The sequence below is a fragment of the Alligator mississippiensis genome, chromosome 2 (genome assembly GCF_030867095.1).
Source record: "Alligator mississippiensis isolate rAllMis1 chromosome 2, rAllMis1, whole genome shotgun sequence".
NCBI lineage: Eukaryota > Metazoa > Chordata > Crocodylia > Alligatoridae > Alligator > Alligator mississippiensis.
In genome coordinates this window covers 99,719,554-99,738,128 of record NC_081825.1, presented here as the reverse complement: position 1 = coordinate 99,738,128, position 18,575 = coordinate 99,719,554, and the positions used below count along the sequence as shown (strand labels likewise).

At 41.6% G+C, this 18,575-nt stretch overlaps 1 protein-coding gene across 1 annotated transcript in view; it reads left to right on the top strand.

Moving 5' to 3' along the window:
• The first annotated feature begins 397 nt into the window (after window positions 1-397).
• EDNRA (endothelin receptor type A) overlaps window positions 398-18,575 on the top strand; it is a 41,364-nt gene continuing 23,186 nt past the window's right edge. Inside the window, exons 1-2 of the mRNA XM_006262752.4 lie at window positions 398-571; window positions 3,861-4,328. Coding sequence (XP_006262814.1) covers window positions 3,939-4,328 — 390 coding nt within the window. The 5' untranslated portion in view covers window positions 398-571; window positions 3,861-3,938. The remainder of the gene's footprint in view (window positions 572-3,860; window positions 4,329-18,575) is intronic.

Genomic DNA, 18,575 nt, shown 5'->3' with positions numbered 1-18,575 from the left:
CTTGTCAAAAACCCTAGATCTGCCCCCCGCGAGGACCATGTGGACCCATGGAGACTTCTGCCCCAGGCGCAAAAGGTTTTTCCATCCTTCCAAAAGTTTCTTTCGGAAAAGTGCTTTGGTCTGAACAACAACAAAAAAAAGACAACTTTGAGGGCTGAAGTTATTGATTTCTTCCAGACATTGTGGCTTCCCTGCTCTATCTCCTGTCTCCTATTTCACCCCTGTCTCCAGCCTGGCACTGGGCAGCGGGGCCTGTGGTTGGAGCGGGCTGGGACTGGGCGCGGACTCGTGCTCGGCGGCGCGGGCGAGCTGCACGCCGGGGAGGAAGCAGTTAAGGAAGGCAGTGCTCCCTCCTGCCCGGGAGGCAACCTCTGCGTTTGAACACGGGCTGGGGCTCCCTTTGGTGCGGCTCGGGGAGGGGGCAGGCGCGCCGCTCCGGCTCTTTCTTCCCTGTGCTGATCCAGCGGAGGTGGAGATTTCCCGATCCCACCCAGCCCGGCGGAGACGGGAGGATCTGCTCAGCCTGCCTGAACCCGAGCCGCTCGCAAGTCGTGCCGGAGGGAGCCGCCTGGTAGGGCTCGGGGGCGCTGAGCGGGCCAGGGGCGGCGGGTCCCACCTGGGGCAGCACAAGGTGCGACCCGCGGGGCTGGGAGAGGCACGCTGGCATGGACCGCTGCCCGGTGCTGCAAGCGGGGTGGGGGGCAGCCCAGTGCTGCGGAGCCGGGTCTGTCCTTCTCCCCCCCCCCCCCCCCCCCCCCCCCCCCCCCCCCCCCGCTTTGCAAAAACCAAGTTTGTTGAGATCCTGCTTGACATCTCCCTTGGGGGCTTCTCCATTGAACAGCAGGCTGCTCTTTGCCTTCTGGGGGTCTTTGGGGATCCCAGAAATCCCAGGCTCTCACCTACTGACCACCTCTTTTGACATTTTTGGCTTTCTTGCGTGTCTCCAGCTGCTTAACCGCTCCCAGGGGGAGCGCAGGCCACCTGCAGACGCCTCCGCAGCCGGGCGAAGGGTGCTCTTACCTGCAAGTTTGCAAAAAAGAATTGTTTCCAGCGATTTGAGTTGGTCTGGTAAAAGATACTGGATTGAACCAAAGCACCTGGTCTGCCAGAAATCATAGACATGAAGAGCTGGAAGGGACCTGGAAAGATCATTGAGTCCAGCCCCTGCAGCTCTGAGCAGGAATACTGCTGAGATCAAATGTTCCCAGCAAAGTATCTGGGTAGAGGTGATCTCTTTTATTAGACCAACTCAATACTTGGAAAAATTGTTCTTTGCAAGCTTTTGGGCGCAAACACCCTTCTTCAGGCATAGGAAGATTTTTCTTGGGTGTTTCTGGCTTCCCTACTCCAAGCAGGAGAGCCACTGCTAATAGGTGCGGAGTTGTGCCCACAGCTCTCCCAGAGTCCCAGGGTGTCAGTGGCTCCAGGGTGCCAGCAGCATGTTACACAGGTGTGCCAGGGCTGCCAGTGGCAGACGAGCTGGGGAAAACACCTGCTCAGACCCAGTCCACTCTGCCTTTCAGCATCCATGCTTTGCCCCCATTGAAGAGACTGGGCAGGATGGACCTACGGTCTGAGTCTTGATGGCAATTCTTAATGTTCTTCTGGTTTACTGCTTGTGGCCTGCGAGTCTGAAATAATCCCACAGATACCATAGCTCACATGTATGCTTTGGCTTTGTATTATCTATTAAGGACAGTTAAGCCAAGTTTTACTCCAGATTCCCGCGGAGATGTATGTGCATGCATGCTGCTACTATGTTCACATACAGACACACTGAGCATAAGCAGTGGCAGGACATGTCAGTGAATCCATATAAAAGTGTTCTTGGAAATGATCACATGGGGGGCATTTTCTGGTTTGTTTAGCTTGTTGGGAAAGTGTCTGAGAATTTGGTTGTCAGTTTGCATGTTCTTGCTGCCTCTGACATCACATTCATAGGGGTTGTCATCCTTTGAGCTTCCACAGAAAAGTTTCATAAAACAGAGAGACCAGTGTGATTAAAGCATGAGTCTGGGTGTTAGGAAATCTGGATTTTAGTCTGGCTGTACTGCAGATTTACTTGGGCGAGTGTGAACTTGGTTCTGTTCACTTAAACTCTCGGTGACTCAGTATTACCCATTTGTAAACCTTGTAATAATAACTAATAAAAGTTGTCTGACAAGGAGCATTGGGAAGCATAACTGATATTTATGAAATGATTTAGATGCCTAAGTCAAAAACAATTTAAGTAATGTACAGTAGTTTTAATGGCCCTGAGTTACCAATATAACAGGTATTATAAAAAATAAATCTAAGGCTGCTATTCAGTTCATTAGATTTTAAGATCATAAGCACAGGCTAATGCAGTGGGCAAGATTCTGACTTTAGATGCATGAGAAATCAGACTAGTGAGCATATAGAGATAACTTAGGAATTAGTATGTTCTATATACTACATTAGAGAGAGAGAGAGAGAGAGACCGCATGTGCTACAGAACTGTGTATGCTACTATCATCCAGTCAGGGCACTTTATGTTCCATATGCTACCATGGAAAAAGTTTCATAAAATTAAATGCAAGTATTACAAATGTGCCTGAGGCACCAATGTTAGTGAATTCTCTGTCAGTTTCCATTGTGAATTCTACATTGTTATTTTATTTTTAATACTCCCATGGCAAAAAAAGTTGGAGAGGAATCTCCATATACCATAAGATTCATTAGTTTAAAAATAATCTTCCAGTTCCTTCATTTACAGTATTGCAATTCTAGACTTGAATTTCCTGGTGAGGCCAAGACTGCCCTTGATGTTGTAAGAAATTGTCAGACTGAGCAGGAGGGATGGGGGAGGAATCTTTGGGATGTGAGAATGTATACTACTTTTGATGTGGATCCCACAAGTGACATCTGGCCTGAACTGCAGCGTAGTATTTGTAATAGTGATAATCATCCATTGCTTCAGGAAATAGACTGTAGACTTTTCTTTTACTCAAACTTGCGCTTGCTGTGGGGGATAACCATGCTGCTGATGTTCCCTCTACAAGCAGTGGATTTCATGGATTATTCCTTAACAGGCTAAACTGTGTACAGTGAACACATAAAATCACTTATATTTACACATAACAGACTTAACTATGGCTTAAATCTAAATATGAACTCCAATGGAATTATGAAAGATGAGGGATACATTGAGCCTATAGGCAGAGCCTATTGAGCTGTACAGCAAATGGGAAATCTTTAAAGGATTTGATCCAAAGTTTACTGAAGTCAGTAGGAATCTTTCTACTGTCTTCTATGGGATTTGAATCTACCTCAAAATAATGGAGAGGATTTGAAAACCATCTCCAAGATCCTTATTTTAAAATCCAGTCTGTTACTAAGATAGATAAAAATATGTTAAAAAATATCAGGGTTTCAGCAGACAAAATAGTTAGAAAATATAACTTTCTGGCTTAATACTTTTAATGATGAAAGGTTGCAATTTGGTTATTTAGCTGAACTCATTTAAGGAAATTTGCTTACATTTTCTAGGAACTGAAATATCATTCAGGGAAGCTTCTCTGATATCCTTTTCCTAACGCACTTTTCTTGCAAGCCCAAGTCTTGTGACACAACTTTTATCTGCCACTTGTTGTCTGGAATGTTTTATTCCACACATAGACAAGTACTCCTGCGCATTTTCATGGTGTTGCAAGATCTTTTTAGCACAAGTCATCATGTGCCAAAGGTTATCTATCTGATTTTGTCAAAATAGCTTAGCTGGTATAAAAAACACATATTTCTTGTTAAATAAGAAAGTGTATGCTTGCTTTTAGTACTACTCCTACTGTGTTGACCCGTATTTTACTTATGGGGTTTTTTTGTATTATGTCTCCTTATAGGTAAAGAAGTGAGAAAGATCACAGTAAAATATTGAAAGAGCTGTTTCACACAATTTGCTTGCAATTCAAGGCTTCAGGATGGGAGCTTTTTGCTTATGGGTGTCCTTGATGCTTCTGGTACCAGGATTTGTCCTCAGTGACAGTTCTGATAGATACTACACCAATCTGAGTACTTTCACCATCTACTCCAGAACAGAAGCTAACCTACTTCTTACTACCAGCAAACCCATGGTGGCCAACAAAACTCACCCTTGCAGCCAACAGACAAAAATTGCTGACACTTTTAAATACATTAACACAGTGATAAGTTGTGCTATTTTCATCGTTGGATTGGTTGGAAATGCAACTCTCCTGAGGATCATTTATCAGAACAAGTGTATGAGGAATGGCCCAAATGCACTGATAGCTAGCCTGGCACTAGGAGACCTTATCTATATCGTCATTGATATTCCTATCAATGTATATAAGGTAGGAAGAAACAAGGTGTACACTTCAACTGCACCGTCTCTGTGGGTTCACAGCAGTTTGGCATGTTTCTTTTTTGTCTAATTTGTGCTTTTATTTAATAACAAGAATGTTATTAACTGGAGTGTAAATTTAAATATAACTCAGCTGTTTTCAAGAACAAAAATCAAGTCTTCATTTACAGGTTTCTCCTCATGAAGATATGGTGTGTTTTCTTTTGTGAATGATCCTGCTCCACCATATCAAAGTTTCTCCTTGCATTTAACAGCAGCTGATTAAAAATCAAACACAGCTGAGCTTAATTTTAGATGATGTCCTTATTACACTTAAGGAAGAAAAGGGTTAATCAGATTAAGCAAGCAGCTTTTGAAAAAACTGCTATCTCTTTTTATGGATCAAAATGCATAGCTGCTATTTTGAGACTATCCTATTCTTGCCTTATGTTTATACAGAGAATATTCTCTGAGATTTACAGTATTTATATGGTAAATCTAAGAGGGCTATGACCTGGTACGGTGAATTATTAAGTTTTGAGTAGGAGAGGCTTAGATCAGTTTAGGATTATTAAAATCAATTATGCTCCATAATTGTTTTTAAAAAGTATTTTAGAGCTGGATTTATAAAAAACATTTGAAGGATTATAAACAGTTATTTTAAATGTAACTGAGTTTCCCAGTCCGGCCTTCATTGCTTTGCACTTGTAAGACTGGAACGCGGACTCTTTGAGAGATACAATCATTCTTTTCTTTCTTGTTTTAGCCTCTATTTCAGTTACTCAAACATATTCATTATGTATGAATTATAGACATATTTACAATACACTTACATGTAGAATAAGTTTATAAGACATTCTAAAACAAGCGTTTTTTTTAATTAATCAAATATATATAAGTAAATATTTGAGCAGGTATATATGAAACAAAGTAACAATGATTCTTTTGTCAGATCAGAACTAAGTGAAAGGGAAGGCCATAAAACGCATACAGAAGCTGATAGCAACTTTCTGTCAAAATATTTTTTCAATAGAAATTACAGGATCTGTAAAAAAAGATTTCAGCTTTCTCTGTGGAAAACTGAAATGGAGCATTTCATTATGGGTCAAATTGACTGACATCAAAATATTTTGGCTTAACATACTGATTCATAGAGTTAAGTTTCTGGCTAGTTTCACAATATTCTGGTCTGTCAGAGAATAGAGGACTTGTAGTTTGGGAGCCTCCAACTCTCATTCCTTCCTGTGGCCCAACTCACTCTCTAACCTACATTTCCCATGACGTGTCAGTATTCCCTGTGGTTCAACTACCATGGTTGAACTACCCTTTGGATATATTTTATGCATTGTGGGGAGGGTTTGCCATGGATCAAATTTTATCAGAAATTTGCAGAATAAGAGAATAAGGCAGATGTTTCTGAAAGGTTAGAGAACAAATGTTGCCAACATTTACACTTTTTTTTTCTCTAGACATTTTGAAGAACTTTAATGTCTCTGGGCTCTGGAGGAAGATCTAGAAATTTGGGGTGGGGGAAGAAAGGAGTTCAAGAGAGAGTGCCTTAGATCAGAGTGCTGCCTTTTATTGGCCTTAGGAAAAGTCATATCATTTCAATCATATTATAAGGTGTAATTTTTAGGTGTGCTGACTTTTTTTTTTTAATTTCTTCTTCAACTTTTGAGTGCTGTACTGTACATCCAGCCTAGCCTCACAGAGTCCCATTGAGTCACTCTGAAGCAGAGGCTCAAACCTCCAGATGCAAACAAAATGGCTCAAGGCTAACACATGAAAATACCCAGAGGGAAAAAAAATAATAATCTGTGGTCATGGAATTAAAGACTTGGGGTAAATTGTTGGCATCAATGTGTCAGCTCTTCCATAGAAAGAAACAGAATTTAAGTTGCACAGGCAGCCTTCCTTCTCACATTTCTTAATTTTTGAGTTCATGATTTTGAAACCCAAATTACTTCTTTTTGCAAAGTAATATAGACATACATCCTGGAAGTAAACTGTGGAGTTGGTTCTGTGTCATCTAATGCAGAGAAATGCTGATAGAATTTAGAATTAAGCACCTTGGTAGCTCTACCTATCACATGGCAATATTATTTCTAGTATATTTTTCATATAAACTAAGCATGTCAAACTCACTTACACCCCATGGCCAGATCCAGACCATGGGGCTCCACGCAATCCAGATCCAGACCACAAGGAGCCTCCCAGGCTAGGTCTGGACCTGGAAGTAGGGGCAGCGCAGGGGTTAATTTGGCTGTTACTTTCCCCCTCTACGATCAACAAAAATGATCATTGGGGCTCCATGCCCTGGATTTCATTGGCAGGTCCCATCCCCACTCTACCCCTGAATTCCCAGCTCCTCTGTGAGCCCCATGAGTTGGAATTGGCATGCAGGCCACATATTTGACACCCTGGATATAAACTATTTGGTGATATAAAAAGTAATTATGCTGCTAGTTAGAAACTGTAAGGACTTAAAATTAATATCTTTGTAATTTCCCTTCAAATATCATCTTGTCTTTAGGACCCCTAAAATCTTAACGCCTACAGAGCAGCATTTAATTCCATCTGTCCAGCTGTGCCCACTGGAAAATATTAGTTGAATGTGAAAATCATTGGGATAAGTCTTTGAGGAAAACCCAGTGTTTAAAGAAGGAGAGCTTCTTTCCTGTTGGTTGAATACTAGCTTCAAAGCTTTCTGTACTCAAATCTCCAAAAAACATTTTAAATGCTTCGTTTTCTTTAAAGATTGGCTTCATAATAAGCCACATCAGACTTAACACAGTCAGCAAAGTTGAGCCAGTATAAGTTGAAGGAGCTGGTGCACCGTTTTCTGGTGAACATTGTATTTATTATTATTAATGGAAATAATTACCAGTATCTTTTATATATGAATTCTTTCAAATAATAGTCTGATCCCACATTCTTTGTTCAAGCAAAACTGCCATGGACACCAAAGTGAACAGACATTTATCTAGATAATAAGCACATCCATAATTAAGTTACTCTGGATAAAAAATGTATAAAGGGATATATAGACCTTCATGATTCAATGAATAAGCCATCTATTAACTGACTGAGCCTAGGAACAAGTTTTCCCAGTGGACAGGTTATTCCATAATTGTTTGCTGTATCAAAATCTATCTTTTTCCAAGTTTCTTTGCCTACATTATACATGTGCAATAACGGAACTATAAATTAGCCTGTATATATCACTTTCAGAAAAATGTAAATGACAAATATGGCAAATTTGTCCCTTCTTAGAGACCAACTATCAAATATTATCACGACAAGAGAAACATATATTGAGAAGTAAAGTGATTTTTTCCATAAACTTGTTCAAAATGCTGAAACTGAGTGAATTAATGAATTTACAGTTATTCAGATTCACAGTCTGAATGTTTACCCCTTCCATGAGGGATCCCTCATGTAATACCAGGTGTGATCCTTCCTGTAACGCACCCTTAAAATAATTCAATATAATGCAATACTGCAAACAGGCTCAGTGGACTCATGTCAATTTATGTCACCTACAGATGTAGAGCTTCATGTTTAAACTGGTATCTTCTGCCTTCTACCCTTGCAGGGGTTGGATTCAAAGGCCTGTTAGGAATTCATCCTCTACTACAATTTTATAACCTCTTTTACTTATGATTGCTTCCCCCTTAAGGTTTGCAGAGGGATTTAGACATAGGTAACATTCACTAGCTTTGATGGCAGTCTGAATCTCAATCAAATGAGACATGAGCCTTAAAACTACCTTCAAATTTGTTTTTAGTCACATGTTTATACTACCTGGACCTATATCTCCTTCCTTTCCTTTCCACTCCCTGGTTAGAATGGGGGCAAACCACATTTTTAGCTTACCCCCAATATCTTTAGTCTGTGTACTGAGGTTGCGGTTGTGGGGAGGCGGGGTAGTATGGATTGGAGAGTGTTATGCACTTATTTGTTATTGTAGGGGGTGTCTTTTGTTTTGTTTTTAATCTAAGGGGAAAAAAATTATCATTAAAATATTTTAAAATTGCTGAAACAACAAATCTAAAATATCAAATACAGCTAAGCGTTCCTATGATAAATACCAGGGTTTAATTACTTTGTTGGCATCTGAAATAGGACTCAAAATATTGTTAAAACATAATTGAAATACAACATACTAGTTTAATACAGGAAAGCTTCTTTGGAAAAGATTCCGTGACATTTTTAAAAACTGAGCTCACCTTCCACCCACTGGGGTTTTAAATACTCCTTTAAAACAAAGAGACATTCATTCAAATCTAATTTGTGTCAGATTGATGTGGGATCTATTTTGTCTATGTTAGCACTCTTTGATTCTATGGGCCCTTAGGTTACATGTGTATATCTGAGGCATAATGGTTCCTTTATTATCTTGGGAATTTTTCATATTTATTTGATTGCTAGTGTAATGAAGGACACAAGCCAAAAAAGCTAATGTATGTATCCAGCAAACAGCTGAACAAAATGTTGTTATATGTGGAGTGATGCTTTCTGTTGGAAAGATGGTTTTAATGATGAAGGCTAACCAAAATAGCTATATAGAGAGAGCACAAGGTTTTGTGAGCTGACCTTCACTTAATCAAATGCTGTGAAAGGAGGTTTTAATGCCAACATCATAGTCACATCAGCATCTAAACCTCAGTAGTTTGTGCAGAGTAGCATTATGCTGAGTCCTATGCATGGTACTCCCTCTGTGTATGTTCACCAGACTATTATATAAATAACACACATTTTCTGGGCTCTTCTCACTGGGAGAATTTTTATATTATACCATTTCTGGCTATTATCAGTGTTTGACATCAGAGAATCTTCTTGTGGGGTGTGTAGATAAACATATCTCTCCTCATCTTTTGCACAAAAGCCACACTGATTAGCAGCTTAGTGCATTAAACTGTTTTTTTATCATTATAATTAATGTTGTGCATGAATTATAATGCTAATTATGTGCACTGAGCCTGACCCTATAGACCTTTCCAGCAGGTAGCATCCATGGAAATCAGTGGGACATTTGTACACAAAATGACTGTAAGATCAAACATACACAAGCAAACATACATACATAGCAAACATAAGGCTAAATCCTTAATTCAGATGAGAAAGTCTGACTTAAAAGAAGATTTCATCCATACACTGTACACTGTTTTTATTAAGTGCAGCCTCTACTGGTACCCTAAGGGGTAATGGGCATACTACTTGCATCAAAATTTAATTCTGCTCAGATCAGTGATCTTAGAAAATAATAGCTTGCAGTGATACAAAATTTAATACAACATGGATAGGTTGAGTGCATGGGAGAAAAGGAACAAAATGAGTCCTCCCTTCCTCTTCATCGAGTCCAAGAAGAGGTAGACCAGTGGTCTATTTTCGCCATTTGAACCATGAAACCACAGTAACCTAAGGAAAAGGGCATCAGTTATATTCCTTCTGTACTCCGAGGTGCTGGCGGAAATATTTTGCCACTGAAGTCCAATCATTACCATGGGTGTACCACGTCTAGCTTATAGCTGTAGTTAAACAGGCACCACTTGAGACTTTTTTGGAAGTCAGTTGTTCTCGCTACAACAGCTACCCAGCTCCTCCCTGCCCAAACACTTTATATGAGGTGTTTATTTTCTACCCGTGGATTTGATGTGCTCTGTAGTATCTAGATGCCATCGGTATAACAAGGATCTCTTAGAATGTTCTCTCTGTTCGTTCTTCAATCAATTGAACTATACAGATAACAAGGGATTGTTTTGACTGTGCATATCCAGGGTTCACCAGTTCTGCGGTAGTTTGTGAGCTGTACTGTCGCTCTCTTTTAAAACACACAAAAGACAACACAGTTGGAAGAAAAATAAAAGAGGCACTTTGCCTAGGGACTGAAAGGAAAAAAATCTTTTCAATAAACTGCCATGCACACCAGCATACCTAACAGATCATTCCCCTGAAGGAGAGCAGCACAGCTTGAGATAGTGTGCCTAAAAAAGAAGGGAAAGTTAGCCAACACCACAGACCAAATAAAAGACCAAGTAATCCTACTGTGTAAACAGAAAATATACCACAAGAGAGATGTCTAGAATTGTCAGGAAAGCTTTACCACTAAGCTGACTGTAATAAACACAGATATTTTGAAGACAATCCAAACTAAAACTACCTGTTTTCCCTGACAAAATAGGTATTCTGCTTCCAAACAAGGCTTTCATTTTCTGAGCTTTCAGCATCTCTGGGAAATATAACCCGTCTGCTATACATTCACTTCCCAAGCTCTGCCTGGCTGCCCAGATGGAAAGGAAGCATACTATGGGAATCCAAGGATTTTAAGAGCTGAGACCTCCCACCTCTACTTAGCTGGCCAAAAGTGAATAAAGCAGCAGAAAAAAAAAAAAAAAAAAAAAAAAGCAGTGATGGGATGTTTAGAGAGACAAAATAACTTGGATGATACTCCCTACTGCTCCACAATAGTCAGCCCATTACCCACACAGAAAGTGGGACGGAGGACAGTATTCAGGTAGGGCAAAATTAAAAGTATGTTTCTACTTACCCATTAAAGACAGACTGGAATCTCTAACCAAAGGTAGTATGACTTGACTTGCATGTGCCGTGCATTTCATCATCTTAGTTATTGCCACCTCCAATGCAACTAAGAGTTTTTTGGCTGGGGAACTTATGTAGTTCCACTCCATAACAGGTACTACATAAAGGGCAGGCAACCTCTGTATGAAACAAAGCTTATTTCCATTGGAAGCCAGTACAATAGGAGGCAACCTCTTTGTGAAATAAAGCTCAGTTCCATGGGAAGCCAGCTAGCATAGTGTGCCAGCACATGGAAGGTAGGGAATGGAAGCAGTCTTGGAAAGGGGCAAGATCAGGACTTGAGGCTGTGGCAGCTGTCACATCATCACCCTTACAAGTGTGTGAGGGGCTGCAAAGCAGCTCAGAGCCTCTTCATATCCAGCATCCAACTAAGCCCATCAACTTGTGCTTGACTCCAGGATCAGCATGTGCCCATAAGCACAACTTCAGCTGTAGCTAGATAAACATTATTTATGCATGTCCGCATGTACTGGTTCACACTCATGTAGTGTGAACCAGCAGCCTATAAATTGGCTGGGTCATAGGTTTTCATCCACACTTTGTACATCAGCTTGCCTTGCTAATAGTGCTTAACAAAGAGCCGCAGAAGCACAGTACAACCGACTGGGTGACATTTAAAAAATCATTGCAATGGAATGTTCTCAGAGCTGCTTTCTTGTTTGTTCCAAGCTCTAGCATCAGGGTAGAGAGGCCATCATAAGGAGGGAGGGGAGATGCTCAAGGAAGCTGTGGCTGTCTGGTGGATTTCAAGTGGAACCTTGAAATCTCAGTTTCTGATTTCAGTGTAAAAATATGCTGTTGACTAAACTCTCTTCTCTCTTAGGAATTGCACCACAGTTCAATTTTGTGTAGTACCCTATGGCTGCAAAATACGCAAGGGGAAAGCATGCTTCCTTTGCCAAGTGTCCTATTTTGAAGAGTTTATTAGTAGGACTGCAGCAGCAGCAGAATCCATTTGACCATGTTTCAGGGAGCTGGAACATGCGTAGGGAGACTGAGCTTGATTTTCCGCTGCTTTGTACCTTGAGGATAAATTTGATTTGGTAGCATTTTATACCCAGTCTGCACAATAAAACATATAAGGCAATGGAAAATCAAGCCCAGTGGGTCCAACCTATCTCATTTCTGCATAAATCGGGAGTAACTCCATTAAAGTTGATAGATCCAATTCACGCCTGCAAAATATAACTCCTATTGAAGTCTTTGGGGGTTACTTCAGAGGCCAACAGACTTATTGAGCTGTAACACTAGTGTTAAATGCAAACAGGATGAGACCCACTGAATCCAAAGACATTGGAAGAGGAAAAAACCTGACATCTGATCCACAAAGTAATGACTGCAGAACTAATGCTGAATAATAATGGAGCATAACCACCAAAATGATTGCAATATTAATCTGAAAAATCAAATAAATGAATTCTGATCCCAGTGATTTTGATTAAAATCAACTTGAAAAGAACGTCTGATCAGTCAGGACTAGTGTTCCTTCAATTAGGGCAAAAGTGTAAGAGACAAAAGGAATAAAATACTTTTCATCTCTCAAACGAAGAGACTCCTGGGGAGCTTGCAGGATGTGTACATGCTGAAGCCATGAGAGGGCCTCACTGTGAAGACCAATGGCTAAATGAACCTTTTTCAAGTACAGCATTTTTTTTTGAAGCTAATGTTTGCTTTGTAGTAGAAGAGTTTCATATAGTCACTACAAAGTGCACATTCATTTCCATTGCTGTGCATGTGCTAGGGCTGTATACTATATGAATAAGCGAATACCTGGCTGTCTTTCTACTAACTCATAAGTGTTGTCTGTAATGGTAAATGAATGCTTGGATGACTGGATAGCTTAGAGGACTGATAATGGCATGCCAAGCCTTTCTCCTTGGCAGCGCCCTTTCAAACCTAACCTTCATCAGTACAGACTGAAAGCTACATTAATTGGCTGGGATTCAAACGTGTCTGAATACTGAGGGCCTAAAATCAAGCTGAGATCTAAATTTCATAGGTGGAGCTATTACACCCTAACTGGCTAGACGATTATGTTGCATTCAAGTTTTGGGGTTTTGGAAAGCCAAACGTAACAGAGTAGGATCTTTTCTTTTTGAGAACTATTCTGTGATCTCTGAAGTGACAGCTTTGGTCAAGAGAAAGACTTTTGAGAACAAGAGCAAACATATGCCCTTCAAGTATTTGGTGTAGAAATGTTATTCTGCATACTATGACTTTACTTATACAGTGTTTAATACTGTTGGTGTCAAAGGAACTGGTCAGTAACTTACTGGTGAAATTTAATCACATTAATTATAATTTATAATAGTTAAGTTGCAAATCCTAATTAACCTATAAGTTCCTAGTAGGGCTGTTATATAATATCTTTGAAGTGCTTTATGACTAGTGTTTCAGTAATGAAAAGTTGAACCTAGGAAGCTGACCCATAAATTCTGCTATCTAGGCATATGGTCAGTTCATATTTTGAAAGTTATCTCTTCTCAACTTTGTGATTCCAACATTATTTTTAACTGAATCTTAGACTTCGAGGGATAATTCTCTAGCAGGAATATGTGGAGTTTGCAGCTGCAGAATTACAAGAACAAACTCTATTCCACATTCTGTTCCACCTGTTAGGTGCTTCGGTTCAATTCTGTTCTACCTTGTCCACTTCCTGAAAATCTTTTGTAACATGCTACCATGTTACCCTTAAGATTGAGTCACAGAAAAGCAGCCAGAAGGACACTGATCTACCTACATCTTGCATTAACTATTTAAGTGACCCAAGCGGGTGGAAGAGACTCTCATGTAGACTCCCAAGTCCAGTTACATGTCTAGTAGGTGACATAGAATCTGGACCAGGGTGCATGTTTTCAGCAAACATTGTTGTCCAAAAGCAGAAAACTACTGGGATGATGGAAGCATTCTGTTTGCTGTGGTTTGGATAAAAACCAGGTGCCAGGCACTTCCTGAGGAATGTGTGGTCTCTCAGTACCTCATGGAGATGGTCAGCAGCTTGCTTGATGCTTAGCATAATAGCGAAGGGCCTTAAATTATAGCTCTCCAAGGCCACATCTACACGAGTGGTGGACTGCACAGTTGTTACTGTGCAGTCGTCTAATACTTGCATAACCAAGTACTAAATGACTACACATTAACCAATATTACTGCATGGTAGCGTCCCCACATGTTTTTTTTTCAGACTTTACTGCACAGTAGCGTTGCATCATGGTTCGTGCCCGCCACCGCTACTGTGCAGTAGTGTTTCATATAGACGCAGCCCAAAAGTAGGGACAATTTAGAATCGAAATATTTGTACTCTCTAGTATTTAAAAATGTCAGGTTCACATTTCTCTTGGAATCCCAAATGATCAGATTAGAATACAGCTATGGTCCGGAAATGAATGGAAAGCAGGAGCTCCCACACAGAGTTCTCAAATATTTATTGGGGTGCTTGTTTAAGAAATATTGGGTACCAACATAGAAACAAAAGCCATTTCCCATTATAAGTGATTGTGATAGATGGGTATAGACTTCATATGATGTGGGAATGTGGCAGAGTAGCTTTAGTGTCTGCCACTTTAAGGCTGGGAGCAGGCAGCCGGCAGGTGCAGGTCAGCCCTGATGAGGTGGCCATCTTAAAACCCAGGCTCTCAGGGCTCATGCAGCAGTCTGCTGCCAGTATCCAAGAGAACAACACCCAGCTGAGCTGCTGCTTATAACACCTAGTGGCAAGGGAAGAACTATGGGGATGACAGGAGGTTCCTAGGGGCCCAGTGAGGTCCAAGCCCCAGAGAGAAGGCTTGGGCCTAAATAAAAGGCCCAGCCTGGGAAGGGGCTTAGGGTTTGTGAGGCTATCCAGGGACTAGGCAAGCCCCTGGTGTGGAACAGGCAAGGGTGAGGCCTGTTGCTCTGATGAGCCCAATTAAGAGCAGAGACATGTTATTAAGACCTTTGGGGTTCTGAGTAAGCCCAGAGTCAGAGGGCTGTATAGTGGGCCCAGAAGGGGACCCCTGCTGCCTAAGGAGGTCAGCTGCTGCGGTGCTGGGACCAGAACACCCCAACTGGTCAATGCAAGAGGGCCAGGGCTGGAAGGTCAAAGGGCAGTGAAGTCCAACATGAGGGGCAGGCCCAGGCCATGATGGGCTATCTGACACCCTGACTGGCCTGGAGGTGGGGCCAGGGCCTAAGGAGTCTGAAGGTTCCCTCCATGAGGGGACATCACTGTCTAGGAGGAAAAGGTTCAGTGAGACAGAAGGCCAAAACAATAACACCTAGCCCAGTAGGGATAAGACCAAAGCAGGTAGACCTGCTTGGTCCTGGGCATGACCAGAAACTGCATCCTGCCAGGGAAGGGTGGTCTGGTGGGGCTGTCCGTGGTGGGACAGTCCCCCAGAAATGCCAGCTAGTTACCTCCCTGGTGAAAGGTGAGGAGGGGAGCCTTAAAATTCCAGCCCCTACATCCTTGTAGGTTACCCAGACCCAGGGACAGGTATGGGGGCCAGGCACATCTCTGGACACCTGAGCCCCATGGAGTGCAAGACCCCAGAGGCCCCAGCGAGTGGGGCAGATGTGGAAGGCCCTAGTGAGAGGGTATAAGTGCAATGCCCTGGTGAGAGAGCATGAGTTGAAGTCCCAGGGAGGGGGCAGTTAGGCCAAGGAAAATCTATGGACACCTGAGGCTGCAGTTGGGCCAGAGGCTGAGACCCTGATAAGTCCTCAGACATGATGAGTCTGAGTTTGGGTCAAAAGGATGAGTAGCTGGACCTAAGAGGGAGCGAAAGTGACAAGTTACCCAGAGAGGGGCTTGGGTCAGAGCTCCTCCCAGGGGAGGGTGAATTGGCTGCTCACTGTTCAGGTGAGGGTCACAAGAGGGCCCAAGTGGGTATGCACCGACCAGCCAAGGAGTGTGAGTAGGCAAGCCTGAGGGCCTACGCGGTCACTCAAGGAAGCAGGGCAGGTTGGGTATGGCCCAGTGAGGGGCAGCATGTAGGAAGCCCGGTGAGAGAGGGCAGAGTGTGAGATGCCCCAGTGAGAGAGGGCCAATATGAATGGGGCCCGATGGGGTAGAATGAAAGGATGAATGCATGAGGCCTAGCAAGGGGTTGAGTTTGGCCTGGCCTCAAGCCGGATCATAGAGCAACTTGAGGATGCCCTCTGCAAGGCATGGGACACAATATGGGAAGATTGGAGTTGCATATACTACCCCCTGGCATCAGGGCATTAAAATGGGCAGCGTTCCGCATTTTACACCAGTTCTGGAACAGTAAGTCATGGCAGGCAAGACTGGGCAGACTACCCTACTTAGACAGGTGGGCAGGCTGATGTGAGACCCAGCTCTAACTTGGCCCCCTATCACAGGGAGAATATCAGAAAACCAGGTCAGAGATGATCATCAAGGACAAACTGAACACCTACATCCTCTGAACACTGAATATGTTTCTTTAGTAAAATATTTCAAACTTTTTCCAGTTTGAATTCAGTTGTTTTGAATACCATAACTTATTAACAAAGTATTTCACCCATATGAATATTTGTAAGCATCCTGATTATTCATAGGTTTCAATGAAAAATGATTTGGAAAGGAAAGTATTTACCTTGCATACCACAATACAGACATAATCAGAGTTTAATTTTTGGAATTCTGCAGTTGCAAAATCCACATATTCTTGCTGTGGAATTGTGCCTCAAAGCCTAAGCTTTGATTAAAAACTGTTTCTGAACTCTGTGGTTGCAGAGTTATCTTTCAAAATACTAACTGATTATAAGCCAAGGTACCAGAGCTTGTGCATTAACTTCATAAGTTTAATTTTTCATTTCTGCTAGCATTAGTCATAGGGCACTTTGAAAACATTATGCAACAACCCTTCTAAACAGCACACCAGTGTTAAAGACAGCAAAACTGAAGTAAAGTAAACAAAATGTCTTACTAAATTTATAAGGCACTCAGTGAAAAAGCATGGGATAGATCACAGGAGTCATAATTCTATCCTGTGCTTGAGCTACTACACATACATCTTCCATTTAGCAAAAATAATGTGCTTCACATTAGCAATAGATTCTAGAATCCACTCCTAAAAATGTAACTATCTAAGCCACCTATGACATCAGTCAATCAGGGCTCCCAGCTGCTGAAGGACACAGTGCACTTACTGCCTTGGAATCCCCATCAGCTGACAGGGCTCCCAGCCAGGGAGCCAAACTTATTGCTGTCTCTAGTGGGTTATGGAATAGAGAAAATCCCACACAATTTACTGATTCGTTTTGATGCACTGGCTGGGGGAGTAGTTAGCTGATTGCACGATCTCACAATGATTACACACCTAATTTATACAACACAATTTTATTTTAAAACTCTTTGCTACGTATATAACATATATTTGCTTAGCTTTAAGAAACACCACAAACATTAAAAACACAATAATTACATATATCAGAAACAATGCTCCAAATGCACTTCCTTCCCAAACAATACTATAAGAATTAGTGTTACAAAAACAACTACAATTACAACTAAAAGTTAAATTTGAATCAATACTATTATTTTTCATATTATACTTACAATCCTAGAATTCCAAGAAGCCAAATACCAAAATATGGTTTCATTCCTCAGTAGTACGATTTAATGGGTTGGCCTCAGTAGTACGGTTCAATGAAATGGGCTCAGCAATACAATTCAATAGGCTGGCCTCAGCAGTAATAGGACTAAGTCCCCTTCCTTCAGTCCCTTTCAGGTGCTCCGCGGCTTCAGCGTGAACTAAGAGATTCGTGTTCACGGAGAGGGTGGTTCAGGTGATCAGTCTGGACCCGGGCTATACTTGCGATTTTTCCTTCGTTGTTCTACAAGTATAGTCACCTCCAAATTGGGACAGTAAGTTACAGTTTTTATTGAGCGAGCTGCCATCAGTGGGCTCCTCCTACTCAATATGTCACTGCTCCCAAATTTGGGCTCGGATCTTACTCAACAGATTCTTTTACCTTTGTTGAGCATTTTAAATTACCTTTGGGAAACTTCCATATCACTGCAAATGCCCTTTTCTTACCAACCTGGTCAAAAGGCCCCAGGGTTTGATCTCTTGGAATTCAGGATATTTGCTCTCTTTGTAAAAGATTTCTAAAAGATGAAATTTAAATTAAGACTTTAAGAGAAGTCAGGACCTTTTGCACGTAGTCCCCAAAACAAAGAACTAGATAAGGAGATAAATCTTATCTTCTTCCTGAAACTGGCTAATGGGCAACCTTTACAAACATTCAAACTATTTCATTCAATATGACAATTGCTAAGGGGATTCTGGGTTTTTCCTGCAGTAGCAACATGGTGCAGTAGGATCTAATGCCCAATACCCACAATCACATCTCCTGCCATTCTTAGTTGGTCTGATAGAAGGTATCATCTCTGAACCAAGAATTCTAAAGTTTGGCATGACAGGAAGTGCAGTTGTTTGGATTGCACATTAGATCCCGTTGCCCCTGTAAGTTCATGTCTCTCATGGGCACAAGTTTTAAAAATTTTCTTACAACGTGTATATGATTTATTGTTTCAGAAACATGGACAGGAAGTGTTTCTCCCAGCTCTTTGGAAGGGAGCTCAGAAACTCAGAGTCCTGATTCAACCTGGGAGGTCTTGGGGCTTTCAGGATGCCTACGCACAGACAAGAGCTCAGCCCAGTTT